The 14421-nt window shown below is 41.5% G+C and overlaps 1 protein-coding gene across 1 annotated transcript in view; it reads right to left on the reverse strand.

The window, feature by feature from the left end:
- The window catches only part of Egflam (EGF-like, fibronectin type III and laminin G domains), a 174030-nt gene that overhangs the window by 88618 nt on the left and 70991 nt on the right, over nucleotides 1-14421 (reverse strand). The window contains 3 exon segments of the mRNA NM_001108938.2: nucleotides 172-289; nucleotides 11032-11115; nucleotides 12959-13068. Of these exon segments, the coding sequence (NP_001102408.2) occupies nucleotides 172-289; nucleotides 11032-11115; nucleotides 12959-13068 (312 nt within the window).

A 14421-nucleotide genomic window follows, 5' to 3' on the forward strand; every position in this document is an offset into this window, starting at 1 on the left:
TAATGCCTTGACTGGCCCTGCTGAGTTCTGATAGAGCACATGCATGCTTACTGTGGTCACCACTGGCCTCTTAGAGCCCAAAACAGTATCTGGCATGTGAATTTTGATGACTGAGGGCATAAATAGGTGGAAGTCCTTTCCCATTATTAATTATGTTGAGCCTATTTTTACCTTGAGACAAAGTGGTCACATGCCGAGGGAAGCTAAGCCTCCCTTTGCCAGTCTGGCTGTAGGCTGCTATGCTCACTCGATATTCAGTGCCTGGCTTCAAATCTCCAATCACTTCCTCCTGTCAATAATCAAACAAGAAGACGTCAAAAATTAGAAGTCCTATTTGGACAGTCTAGAGCGGTCATTCAGCCTTCCTAATGCTGCAACCCTTTAATGCAGTTCCTCATGCTGTGGTGACCCCCAACCATAAAGTTATTTTCTTGCTACTTCATAAGTGTAATTTTGCTACTACTATGAACCACAGTGTAAGTATTTGATATATGGACCAGTGAAAGAATTCTCTGACCCCCAAAGGGATTGTGAGCCACACCTTGAGAACTGTTGATCTAAACAGTTTCGGTAAGGTTTGCATCTTATGTTTTTGGGAACTTGCTTGGAGCAGAGACTGTTTGCTCTATCTAGGTTTAGAGCAGTTACAAAATTCAAAGCCCACAAAGCAGCACAACATATTTCACAGGTCCAGCGGGTCAGTCTTTATTAGAGTCTGCACAGCTCAGATTCTAATAGAGTGGGAGCTTATTCACACCTCAGATGCTGTTCTCAGAGCTGCTGCAAAGCACAGAAACACAGAGGGATCTTTCGGGGATGCCCAGAGTCTTTCTTTCCATTCTTAAATTGCAATGTGGAGAGGCCAGCCACATGACAAACTTGAGTTATGATTTGTACCATAGAGTAAGGGATGAAAATTTGAGTTCTCAAAATTTAAAGTGATAGAAACACAGTAAAAGTTTTCTTAAGGTAAACAATGGGCTCAAGTCCCGTAGTGTCTGACCTGACTCTAGTCCTGAATGGGGAGTGGCCTAAGGATTGGTTGCATTGTGGACAAGTTTCCAGATCAGGCTGATAGAGATGCTGATGTTGACTGCTTCCTGCTCCCTGACAACTGCTAGAACTAATGTTGGATGCATGTGTGAACTTCCCAGTAGACCCATACCGAGTAGAAAGCCCTAGCTGAAGAAGATTTGCCCCTTCAGCTTCAAGAAAAGAGTCTTGTCCTCAACAACAGTGCTAAGTGGGAGGTGCAGCTGGCCTCAACAGAGAGAAGCAGTAGAGTACATTGCAGTGGAAAGGGTACCAGCTTAGAGCCAACCTGTTCTGGCCTGAACCTGATTCTTCTACTCTTTCCTACCTGTGCTCTTCACATCAATTGATACCTCACTAGTGTCAGCTTCTTCAGTAGTGGACATGTAGCTGTCCTGTATGATCATAGAATTAGTGATCGTGTGTGTACTGTATCATACTCGGTAAGAAAGCCATGCTCAAGAAACAAGTTGTGATACCAACTGTCCAGTGTCTGTGATGATGCTCCTCTGCTTACCTAGGTTCACCATCCACTTCAGGAGTCAACGATTTCCTTGACACCTTTCTGGACCACCTAAACTTGGTGAGCATAACTGCTAAGTATTTTGCCACTAATTTGGAAAAAAATTCTAATTCAAAAAAAAAAAAACAAAACCAAAGATTTTTATAACACTCGTATGGGATTAGAAGTCAAAATTGTACATTTGACCTCATGTGACATGTCAGCCAAAACCACTGGTGAGGTAAGATAACCTTATGCAGTTACCTTCAAACTGTGTGATAGAATTTAGATGAGACGGAAGTGATTCCTGTTTATAGCCGAGGCCTATATACATCCTACCTCATCACATAGATGTCACACAGACACAGACATACACACAGACACAGACATACACACAGACACAGACATACACACAGACACAGACACACAGACAAGCACATAAAGAGACACAAATGCACAGATAGACACACAGACACACACACACACAGACAAGCACATAAAGAGACACAAATGCACAGATAGACACACAGACACACACACACACAGAGAAGAGAGGACACATACAAACACACACCCATAGAAAGACACACACACACACACACACACACACACACACACACACACACACACACACAGAGAGTCCAAAAATATGAACACTACAAACTGTTACTGTTACTGTTTCTCAAACAAGGTTGTACACTATTGAACTGTTTGAGAGCTGTGATCACATCTTAATTTTATTCCAGGACATCTTTAGATGTTCATTGTCACTGAAGAAAATTAGGAGGTTAAAAAATGCTTCAAAAGTTTCAACTAATAATTATGAAAACTTAAGAAATCAATTGTAATTCCTGACCACACATACCTAATAACATTAAGATCTGACCACACACATAACCAATTACTCCTCTTCCTACTAGGAAAATTAAATACAACACTCACTTCCCTCTTCTCATTTTCTAAGCCAGAAATTCTAGATACTCATATATCCATTCTCTCCAGATCTCCCAATCAGTTATCAGTGTAGTTGACGACACCTTCTTCACTCCATTGGAATCCACCTATGCCACCTTATCCCAAATAGTCATTTAAGTCTAAGACCTTATAATGATGCCAATGGGCTGACTCTGTGTACCACAAGTACTGACTGTGCTCCAGTTTGGACCCCACGCTGCTATGCTAATGTTGTTTTCCTAAGGCGCAAATCGAACCCTATCACTTTACACTTAAAACTTCCCTTAGAACAGCATACATGTGTCCCCCTGGTTCATCCTTCTAACATCACCCATGCTACCGCCCCTCCTTGCATTCTACATTCCAGTCATACCTAAGAACTTGGCAGGGATCACACTTCTGCTATTCAATTCCTTGCCTCTGGGCCTTTGAACCTGCTGCTCCTCTCCATGAAATGCCCTTCTCCATGCTTCTGCCTGGCTCACCCTGCCCATCCTTCATGACTCAACTGAGACATTACCTCATTTCTCTACCCCGTCCCCCAGTCTTGTTAGATGCCCCTCCTCTATGTTTCCTTGGTGTCCTTGGTGGGCCTCAATCTCAACACTACTCACCTTGTCTTGTAATTGCCTGTTCACCTTCTCCCTACCCAGTTGAGGGCAAGATGTAACTTCCTATTCCCCTGGCATCACAGAGCTTAGCAGAGTATTGCCAGACATATTGCCAGTGCTCACGTGGGACTTTTGATGAATGAATAAGTAAACTGAAGTAAAATGAAAGCAAGGAATCAAGAACCAACATGTCCTCAAGCAGATTACCTCATTACCTCAACTACTGACTGGGCCATCTTGATCAATAGTACCTTCTAGAGCTTGATTGCATTTCCCCTCAAGTCCACGTTCATCATCTAATAGAGACCTAAATCCTCAGTACAACAGTGTTAGAGATTGTGCCAAGTCCTAGGTGATTAGTTCATGAGGACAGAACCCTCAGGAATAGACTAATATTAGTTACTATGGGAGTAGGCTAGTTAGTTATTGAAGGAGCTGGCTCTTGACCAGGGAAGCAGGAGGCTCAGAAATGCAAGGTCATTCTGACTACATGGGGTGTTTAATTTGAGTCCAGCCTGGGATACAGATATTGTATCTCAAAAATAAATAAATAAGTGAAAGAAAGAAAAAATGGAAGGAAGGAAGGAAGATAGAAAAGGAAGGAAGAGAGAAGAAAGGAAAAAAAAAGAACAAAAGAAAAGAGCAAACATTGAAAATCTAAATAGAAGTGAGTTGACCCCTCTCACTCCTGTTCTCTGGCGCTTTCGCCTTCTACACTGGGATGACGCAGCAGGGGGCCCTTACCAGATGCTGAACAGATGTGACTCTTAATGCCCTTGGATATTCAGCTTTCAGAAACACGAGCCAAATAAAAATGTCCCCTTTATAAATTACTCATGATGTTCTGTTGTAGCAGCACAAAACAAGCTAAGACAGCACCCGGCTCCAGGCTCTGTAGTCAGCAACTCCACAGACAGGACTGGGTGTCTCTTGCCAGCCACTGTGTTAAGTCCTCAGACCTGCCCCCTTCCTCCATTTCTACCTCGGAGTCCCTTGGCTTGTTATCTGGATCACTGCAATAGTGTTCTACAAGGTATCTGTTTGTAGTCCTCCCTTGTTCTCTCTCTCTCTCTCTCTCTCTCTCTCTCTCTCTCTCTCTCTCTCTCTCTCTCTCCTAAATGCTCCTTCACAGGAGATCTCTGGTGAACATGAGGCCCACGTCAATAGTACCCCCTCCTGCTCTGCTTCCTGGGCTCCTAACTCTATCTTCTATCTCAAGGTTGAGGCCAAGTTGAGGGGTCTAGAGTCTAGAAGGAGTGGTGGGTCCAAACACTCAGGTTTTCTCTTCTCTCAGCTGGCACTCCAGGTTTGGTCCACAGAGCAGAAATACTTTCTAACTAAATGAATGTTCCACTGGCTTTTTCTGTAGGATCCTTTTGTGCTAGGAAGTCATCACAGAGAAAGTAAAATAATTTTTGAAGTTAAAATAAAAATAATATTGATAGGATAAGGTGAGCTATAATAGTGCACAGCTATGTATATAGTAATATTATGTATATAGTAATATTATGTATATGTTATGTATATGATGTATATGTACATGATATATATGTATGTGTATATGCATGTGTATGTATATGATGTATGTATATGTGTGTATGATGTATGAAAGTGGAAGGAAATGATGCGATTTCATACATTAGTGTTGATTTGGCCAGGAGCAGATACAAATTTTAACTAACATTAATTACTATCTATGGCTGGTTTATTGGTCCTATGTCCTTGCCTTTGTGCATATACCTTTATTTAAATTCAGTGTACTCACAACATATACTTAGTAAGGGACGAATTAGAATCCAAACCTTGCTCAACATGACTCTGAAACCTGAGCTTTAAATTAATCATATCCATACTGGAAAGTATTGTGAGGTTTACATCAATAATAAATAACGAAAGCTAGATTATTATTTAATACAATCTACAGCAAAAGCCTGTAGAACATTATTGTGATATGAATGTTCATAGGTCAGAACTGTGGGTGTATCAGGTATAAAAAGAGAGAAAAAATTATAATTGTAGAAGTGGCATATATACATTAGCAAGCACCCAAACTACAGGTTAGACCTGGAAGATTAGTGCTGCCCTCAGATGGGGAGAGACAGAGGCCAACTGCTTTTAGCTCATCATTTCTCATGCTGATATGCTAGCCAGGTGGCCCACCTGTGAGTGGCTCAAGAGTACTGAGAAGGTGGGGCCGCGAAGAAAGAACTGGATGGATTCAATGATTTCCTCTCATTTCCTCTGCTGACATTCCCTTCCCCAATAGAACTTCTCAGAATAGTGTGACTTGTGAAAATCTTTTGAATGATTAGTGAAATACCAGACAATTCAACAAATCTTTATATGTCTGTCCTTGAAACTCTTATAAATGTCACTTCAGGCTTCCATGAAACTGGAGAGAATGCCCAATATGTTCTTCGTGAAGTAAAAAGGTTTTGCTGTGTTCGGGTACTTTGTCAAAGTCTGAAAGCAACCCAAGACATTCCTCTCTCTCGTGCTTCGTTTCAGTTGGGGATGCTTTCTTGGGGAAGCCAGATTGAATTCAGGATCCTTCTCTAACTATCTCTCCATATCTTTAGTTTGTTTTTTTTGCAAAGGTTGGGTGCTGCCAGAGAACTCTGATTTTGTTTGCTTATTTGCCTAGTCTTTCCTGAAGTGAAAAACCACTTCCTAGAGTTGCATCTCCACAACACCAGGAACATCTGTCAGTGACTCAGTGTCCATTGATTCACATCTGTAGGGATTTTGAAAGGCAAGTCATGCATTTCACTGAGCTCAGAGAGAAAGTTCAATTAATTGAGTGAAGATACCTCTTCCCCAGGATTCTTCCCTGTTCACAGGTGGGCATAGTATGATACTTGCATCTCATGATTGGTTTAGCAAAATGCTTTTACATAGTGTTTTGGAATTTATAAGGTCTTAGCACACCAGTGCCTTTTCCAATTCACACAATGACTCTGAGAGGTCAGTGCAATTATCCCCATTTTATAGACTCTGAAGCTGGATCAAAACAGCAATGATGTTATTCCAAGCAACTGTGACTGTAGCTTCCATTATAAAAATTTCCACAACTTAGTCTTTCCAATCTCCTGGCTTCCAGGCATAGCACATTCATATCTCTGTTTGTTTGAAGTTCAATTGCCTTTCTGTATCTACTGTCCTAGTATCCCATCCATTCACAATTTGGTCTTATGACTCGACTTCTTCATATCCATTCAATCCTCATCCATAACAGAATCCCTGCACTTCAGCTGGACAATGGCATGAGATGTCTAGCCTCCCTTCCTTTGGCATTGTCACCTGAACAGAACTGGTCCAATAAGACACAGGTGAAAATGCAGAGCCTAATTTCTGAGCTATTCATTAGAACGAAGGAGTGTGTGTTCCCTCTTCTCTTTCTTTATTTTTCCCTCATTCGTTGGTACAACATGGCTGTGGCAGTGAGCTGCTTTAAACCATGGGGATGAGGGCACAAAGGGGTGGGGGGCTGTAGAAAGAACTCATTGATAATATCTACACAATCATGAGTCTTAAGGGATCCAATGCCTTTTCTAAACACACACACACACACACACACACACACACACATACACACACACTTACACACATCTTTAAAAGAACAGCAAGATGGAAGGGAGATAAAAATTTTCCTTGTGTAGAATCTCCCCTGAAAAGTTTATAACCTTCATGTTTGCCCACTAAGCTACTCAGGCATACTTCCATATGCCCTGTTGACTGACGTACTTCTATATGCTATCTATCGACTGACATATATTTCCATATGCTCTCTACTGGCCAGTGTGGCTCCTGCCAGGATCTAGTCTACCCAGGTTCTGTCAAACAGATTCTGATGAGCTCAATAACCTTCCTGAAGTTCACCCTTGCTCGGGTGATAATAGAGTGGGAACTAGAAACAAGTCCAACGATTCTTAAGTTCTCTCTCTGACTTTAGACGTAACATAAACAGAAACAATGTTCAGGCTCAGGCAGACCAGTAGAGTCTAAAGAACTGCCTGGAGCCTTTAAGTAAGCAACACGACCCAGTGAGATAGCCAAAGAAACCAGAACTTTCTATTTCTGTTTTATCTCTTCTTTAAAGATTCTGTGGGATTTTATAATGTACATAATACATTAGAATAGCCCTACATGTATAATTTATAAATACATAAATATACATATATTGGTGTGTGCTCAAACACTTAACTGATGATACACGATCAAAATGTAAACATCGTCAGTCGAACAGTTATTCTCTATTTCTAAGGCTCAAAAATATTATCACATTTTCTTTGTTTTACTTCACTATTTTGTTTTCCAGAGTAGAGCAGCAAGTCATCTTTCTAAGACAAAGGATACGGTGGGTGCAAACAGCTAACTGTATCAGAAGCTTCCAGAAGGAAGTCTGTCAAACAATCTCTAGGAGTGCCACATTGCCAGCCAGGTGATTTTGGTCAGATTAACTATTGTTTTGTTTTCCCCTTTCAATGTATCATTTAAGTCTGACTATCTCCTTGTCAAGCTAGTTACCTACTTGGCACTCAATCTTGAAAATCAAACCAAGTTTGATTTTTGGTGGTGGGGGCCAAGGTTACAATAAGGACACTCTGTGGCAGTAAAAGTAAGGAGAGAAGATGTTGGAATAGGGGTGGGGGGGTGACATCTCTATTATGTGATTCACCAGTTTAAATATTTTCTCTTTTTAACTAGCTTCCCATAATCTTAGAACAGAGTTTTAATGACTTCCTCACGTTAGCCTCTCTTTGTTTTGTGAGGTAACACAACAGGCACAAAGATGCTAATACCCCTTCCTAAATGATTAAAATCCCACTTGCTAACCCTATGATTAGTTATCTACATGGGCTTTACATAGGACAAAAGGATGCAGAAAATTAAACATTCAATGAAGAGGACACCCCCTTTCCCCCATCCTGGGCTGGGGTTGGGGGTCAACTTCTCAAAGACATACAAAAATCGCCTGATGATCAGGAAGTCCTTGAAGAGAGAGAAAGGAAAGCAGAAGAGAACTGAAGAAGAAAAATTCTTCAGGGCTACACTCAATCCACAGAGCTCCTGCCTCTGCCCACAAGTATGATGAAGGCAAATACACTCCTTCTTTTGCAATGTAAATTGTATTAACCACTTCCTATGCTAAGAACGCTATAACCATTTAACTCATTTAATCCTCACAACATCTATATGCTATAGGTTGAAATGCTAAAGTACCAAGGTTCCAAACATCCTCTGCTTAAGGCACATGTAACTTCTCAGAAACACTTTACACCATCTCTGGGTCAAACAGATTACACAACAACTTCACTGACTAAATAGTTATATCCAAACACCTTCTTAATATTAATTCACAGAGATGTTGCTGTTTTTCTTGAAAGTTACTATTGCTATCATCATCACCACCACCACCACCACCACCACCACCACCACCACCACCACCACCACCACCACCACCACCACCATTGTGTGTGCTTGTGTGTGTGTACATGATATATATGTGGGCCATGATACATGTACAAAGACAGAGGATAACTTTATGAAGTCAGCCCTCTCTACCTTTACTTGCTCTTGTAAACAAACTCCAGGTCACCAGGTTGTACATCAACTTCTTTTTACTCATCAAGCCTTCTTGCCAGCTCCAAAGTTTTAAAATACTACAGGGTGCCCATATAAGCTTTGCCAAAGACTGAGAGGTACTTGGACACACTTTTGGCAACCACAAATACTATCTGTGGCCTTGGACAGCATTGGAATCCTAAGTTTGCTGATGGGAGACAGACTCAGAAGGATTGTCTGATTGGTGGGTCAGTTGGGTATAGCATAGGAATCTGAACTTAGGGATTGCCATTCTATAAGCCTTCCCACTCTGTCCTATAGATTTATCATATTCATGCATAGGTATTAATTCTCCTCTAGTCTTGTATATCAGAGACATGTCTTTACTCCTATCCAATAATACCAGCACCCAGCCATATGTGTACACACACATAAGCCCATTCCTAATGTTCAAACCACTTCTTCCTACTTGAATGGTATGCCTTTGAATCTGACTTTCTAGAAAATTCTGTTTCAATTCCTAGCCCCAAGCTTTATCTCTTGACTGCTCATGTCAATATTTATCTATCCCTTTCAAATTCTGCCTATTAAATACCAGGTTAATGGCATCTGGTCTTATACTGTCCTCTAATTGTTTGAGGAGTAAATGTAAGCTTTATTCATTTGTTTTGATCTGTACATTGCAATTTGAATGATGAGCCCCTCACATACTCGTCAAGCACCCTACCATTGAGTTACTGCCTCAGCCTCCCCACTTTTACCTTTTCATTTCTATTCTTTTTCCTTTCCTTTTGAGTCATGGTCTTCATAAATAGCTTATGGTATATCCTCAAACTCACTCTGTAGTTCAGCAGGCCTTAAACTGCCTCAGCCTCCTGTGTAGCTATGATTGCATGCCAGCAGGCCAGACTGAATTTTCCCAAGACTGAATGCTGTCCCTAAACAGGGACTGCATGTTATCTTGCAGTGGCCATACAGAAGTAACTATGCCATTTGTTACATCAGCAAATGCTGGAATACTAGAAATTGTCAGGGTACCGTAATGCCTGGATGTAAAGAACAGAGGGCGTATAGTCAACACCAAAGCATCAGACATGACATGGAGCATTCTCGTGATGGTCTATGAGAGGCTTTATGACAGAGTTTCATCTACTCTTGGCAGGCACAGTGTGATTGTTGTATTCTTTCTAAGGGACAAAGCTGAAGCTTAGACAAAGTCACATTGGCTAACGTTCTGACCTGCAAATGGGAGTGGCAGTTCCAGAAGCCAATTGTCACACTTCCTGGTCTTCTATTTTGGAAGTTTCAAAACTCTGGGTCAGACTGTGTTTTAGGTAGAAGAGGAAGCCTTGAAACACAGGAAGCTGGGGGGGGGGCACTAATAGGGCTGAAGACAGGAAGATACAAGCAAGCTGAAATGCATAGCTAGTCTTCCCAGATCATGAGAGCTTTAGATGAGACAGGTTTGTGGCTCAGACCGCCACCGAAGGTGTGTAGATGCTACTGGTTCTCCATAATATATGATTTGGGGGAGTTACTTCACCTCTCTGTTTCAGCATTCCTGTCAGCGGAATGAGGTCATGGAAGAGTTGTGAAGATTAAACAGAAAAACAAACATAAAGCAGGAGGGACCGTGCCTGGCGGTGACAGACACTTAATAAGTAATAGTGGCTTATCGAAGATGACAAATGGGTTCCGGGCTGTGCTGTACTCAGCAGGCACTTATTAAATGGGAGTGACAGACAGTGCCACCACGGCCATCATGACACTGTTGTTTGTAGGCACCAGTGTCATGCTTTATGGAGCTATTCTGAAGCTCTGGCCTGCAGATTAAGGGGCAGAACGGGAAGGAGGATTGGGGGGAGGGGCAAGAAGGAACCAGAAGAAGCCAAAAGCAAAAATTTCACCCTGAGAGACTCTGACAAGAAACGGGAGAAGTTGACACATACTGGGCTGGGAAAATAAAATAAACAAGAGACCATGTGAATATCATTTCAAATTACATCATTTTCTTCTGCCAGTTGGGAACACACAGATGTGACATCTTTATTTATAAAGTTTTATTGAGATTACAAACGTGTCAGTCTTGAATTTTATGAAGAAAAGGATGGCAGAGTGGAGAGGTCTTTGTGTGACTGATTCTACTCAGGTTAGAATGAAGAGGATCTGGGATGGTCCTTTGTAACAATTGCCTGCCTTTCTGGAGAGAGGGGCATGTCACCAGAGTAGTTCACATAGGAGACACTTGAGAATGCTAAGACAAACCCTTGTTATTATTACATACATGGAAATACATGTAGCAATCCAGAAGTCTATTTGTGTTTTCCTGAGGTCCCAAACACCTGATGCCTACGTGGAAATACTCACAGTGATTAGGGTATCCTGGCCAACAGGTACATTATGTGACTGTTCCCGGAGGGACTTATCTGAACCAAGCTCGGAGTAAAATACCTTGAAAAGAAGCAGAGACTCTGGTGAGAATAGAGGCAACATTAACTTAACATCAAAAGTTCAAAACCATTCAGAAAGGGTGTGGCTATTGTGATATATCACCTTGCCTCATAAGTACTAGGTCCCTGTGACTAAAGGGTAGTATCTAGTAGAACCATAGCCTGCACAGGCTTGGAGAAAGACCCCCACAGTGAGGAAAAATGGGTGGAGCTGGACTCAAGTTCTTCCCCCTCCCCCCAAATTACAACCTTCTTGGGGCACTCATTTCTCACATTTGTAGATAAGTCACTGCTGGCTCATTTTATGACAGTTTGACACAAGATATAGTCATTTTGAAAAAGGCAACCTCAACTGAGAAAATGTCCCGATAAGACTAACCCCTGGACAAGACTATGGTGCATTTTCTTGCGTGATAATTGATGAGGATGAACCCAGTTCTCTGAGGGTAGAGGTTGTGGGTGCTGGAAGAAAGCAGGTTGCATAAACCAGTAAGCAGCACTCTTCCATGGCCTTGTCTTCAGTTCCTATCCCCAGCTCCCTGCTCTGCTTGATTCCTGCCTTGATTCCCCTCAGTGATAGACTGTGACCTGAAAGTTGCAAGATAAAATAAGCCCTTTTCTCCTCATGTTGCTTTTGGTCATGATGTAGAACTATAGCACCAGAACCCCTTAGACTATCTCAAAATAGATTTCTACTTTAAGAAGACCAGAGGGCATGGACCATGGACAACAACCTCTGTTCTTCAGTGAAACAAAGACAGTAGGCAGTGGAGGAGGCAAGGGGAACAAGCAGCATTCTCTCCATTCCAGATGAAGTGCTCAACCCCAAGGGCAGGACATCGTGAGCTTGGTATGGCTAACTCTCCTAATATCACAGAGATTTCAGAAGTCTGAAGTACCCTGACTTCTACAGTTAACTCATTTCTAAAAACACTATTCAAAGAAAACATATTTTGGTGAACTGCTATAGTTCAGCCCAGTTTGTCTCTTCTGGCCTAGGACACAGTCACTAACCATTCCCCTGCTTTACTTGTGTGCCCCTTTAACTCAGATCCTGTCAGTGGCTCCCTGTGATTTTTTCTGTGTATGTATTATTATCTAAGTTTGATGCTATGCAGATGGTAACAGAAACCATGCATTCTACCTGTTTTGATTTCCCTTTGCCACAATACCAAAAAGACTGGGTAGAGCCCAGTGGATGAAGGGTACTACCAGGTCACCAGAGAAGAATGACACACTCATTAACACAAGAGGATTGATGCGAAGAGTCAAAAACAGGGTGAGTACCTGTACTAGAAAAATCAAACTCTCAACTGCTTCAGAAATCTGAAACATTTTGAGTGCTGATATGACCCCAAACCACACAGAAAAGTAAGATTTCACACCTGGCTTCACTTGGTGAGTGAAAACCTAGATACACTAAAAGTATATAAAATTGTCTTCTGCTATATGTACGTTTAAGGTACATATGAACCGTTATTAGATTTTGGGTTTAGCTTTGGGTCTTAGCCCAATGTATTCTAATTATATAGTAGGGAGATACTCTAAAATCTGAAAGGAAAAAGAATCCCCAATTCAAAATATTTCTGATCCCAATCACATAAGAGAGACTTAACCTGTACAGGAGGTATTCATAGTGAAAATGAAGTCAGTCAGTCAGTCAGTCAGACAGCAGACAGACAGACAGACAGACAGGCGTACCCATGTGCCTATGCACACATGTGCATGTGCGCACACAGACACACAGACACACACACACAGAGAGAGAGAGAGAGAGAGAGAGAGAGAGAGAGAGAGAGAGAGAGAGAGAGAGACTGCAGAATCCCCCATGCCCTTATACTCACTGTGTACCCAACAATGGAGCTACCAGAACGCTTTGGTGTTTTCCACTGGATGCTGAAGGCTGTACAGTTCAAGGCTCCCAGTTTGATGTCAAGAGGAGGTCCCACCTTGCCTGCCCCAGACAAAAGAGATGGTGTAAGTTGCTTTATCCGTGTACCCTGTCTTAAGTATTATTTAAACAAGACCTGACTGTGTCCTCAGACAAAGACTGTAGTTAAGGCTAATGCAACATCCTCTTACACACCACATTGGTCTCAGGCAACCTCACTAGAACTTGACTACTGACTCCCAACCTGCCACTGGTAGAGAAAGTGGCCCAACTAAATTAGCCTTTGATCCATTCTGTAACTTGTGGTCATCAGAGACCAGCAAAATGAGATTTACAGCTCACAGCGGAATAAGCTAAACTCTATGGTTTTCCCATTAGAATTTGAAAAGGGTTTAATAAGATGATCAGTTTTTAATTTACTTATAACATGTGGTGTGTGCATGTGCATGTGCATGTGCGCATGTGTGTGTGTGTGTGTGTGTGTGTGTGTGTGTGTGTGCATCTTACAAACATGTATCTGTATATATAGCTAAGATATTCTTATGGGTTGTTTTGAAAATATAGTCGGCAATGGCTAATTTTAATTATCAGCTTAACACACTCTAGACTGACCTGGGAGTCTGAAGGATTGTCTAGACCAGGTTGGCCTGTGGGCATGTTTATTGATAGTTATCTTAATTATGGTTATTGAAGTGGAGGACCCATGCTCCACAGATAGCAACATTCCCTGAGTTTAGATCTTGAACTGTGAAGGAGAAAGACACAGCTAGAAAGATGGCTAAATAGTTAAGAGCACTCTCCGCTCTGACAGAGGACCTGGGCTCAGTTATTGACACTCAATAGTGGCTCATGTTTTTCTGTAACTCCAGTTTCAGGGGATCCACCACTTCCTTCTGGCCTTGAGGGATAGGGCATGCACGTGGTGCACAGATAAACAATCACACACACACACACACACACACACACACACACACACACACACACAAATAAATCAATCAATAAATAAAGGTCTCTGCTTTTTGACTGTGGATGTCATGTGACTAGGTGATGCCTGACTGACCTGTGCTAATGGACTATAATCTGGAACCATAACCTAAAATAAACCCTTTCTCTCTCACGGTATTTTATCACGACAATGGGGAAAGAAACTAGGACAGCATCTATGTTTCTTAAACAATTTTATGGCCATAAATAATATATTTTATACTTCTAAAACAGCATCTGAAAGTTGTCAAGATTTAGAACACACACAGACCCACAGTTTTATCATTCAGAAGTGAGTCCTGTTAGCATTTTAGTAGACCTTCTTTTGGTCATATGCAATTAAAAATTATTCTGTACGTTCATGATGCATTTAATTTCAGTTATATATAATTTCATTTATAATTTAGTGATTTTGTGTATATGTGTACATGC

The sequence above is a fragment of the Rattus norvegicus genome, chromosome 2, assembly GCF_021556685.1.
Source record: "Rattus norvegicus strain SHRSP/BbbUtx chromosome 2, alternate assembly SHRSP_T2T, whole genome shotgun sequence".
NCBI lineage: Eukaryota > Metazoa > Chordata > Mammalia > Rodentia > Muridae > Rattus > Rattus norvegicus.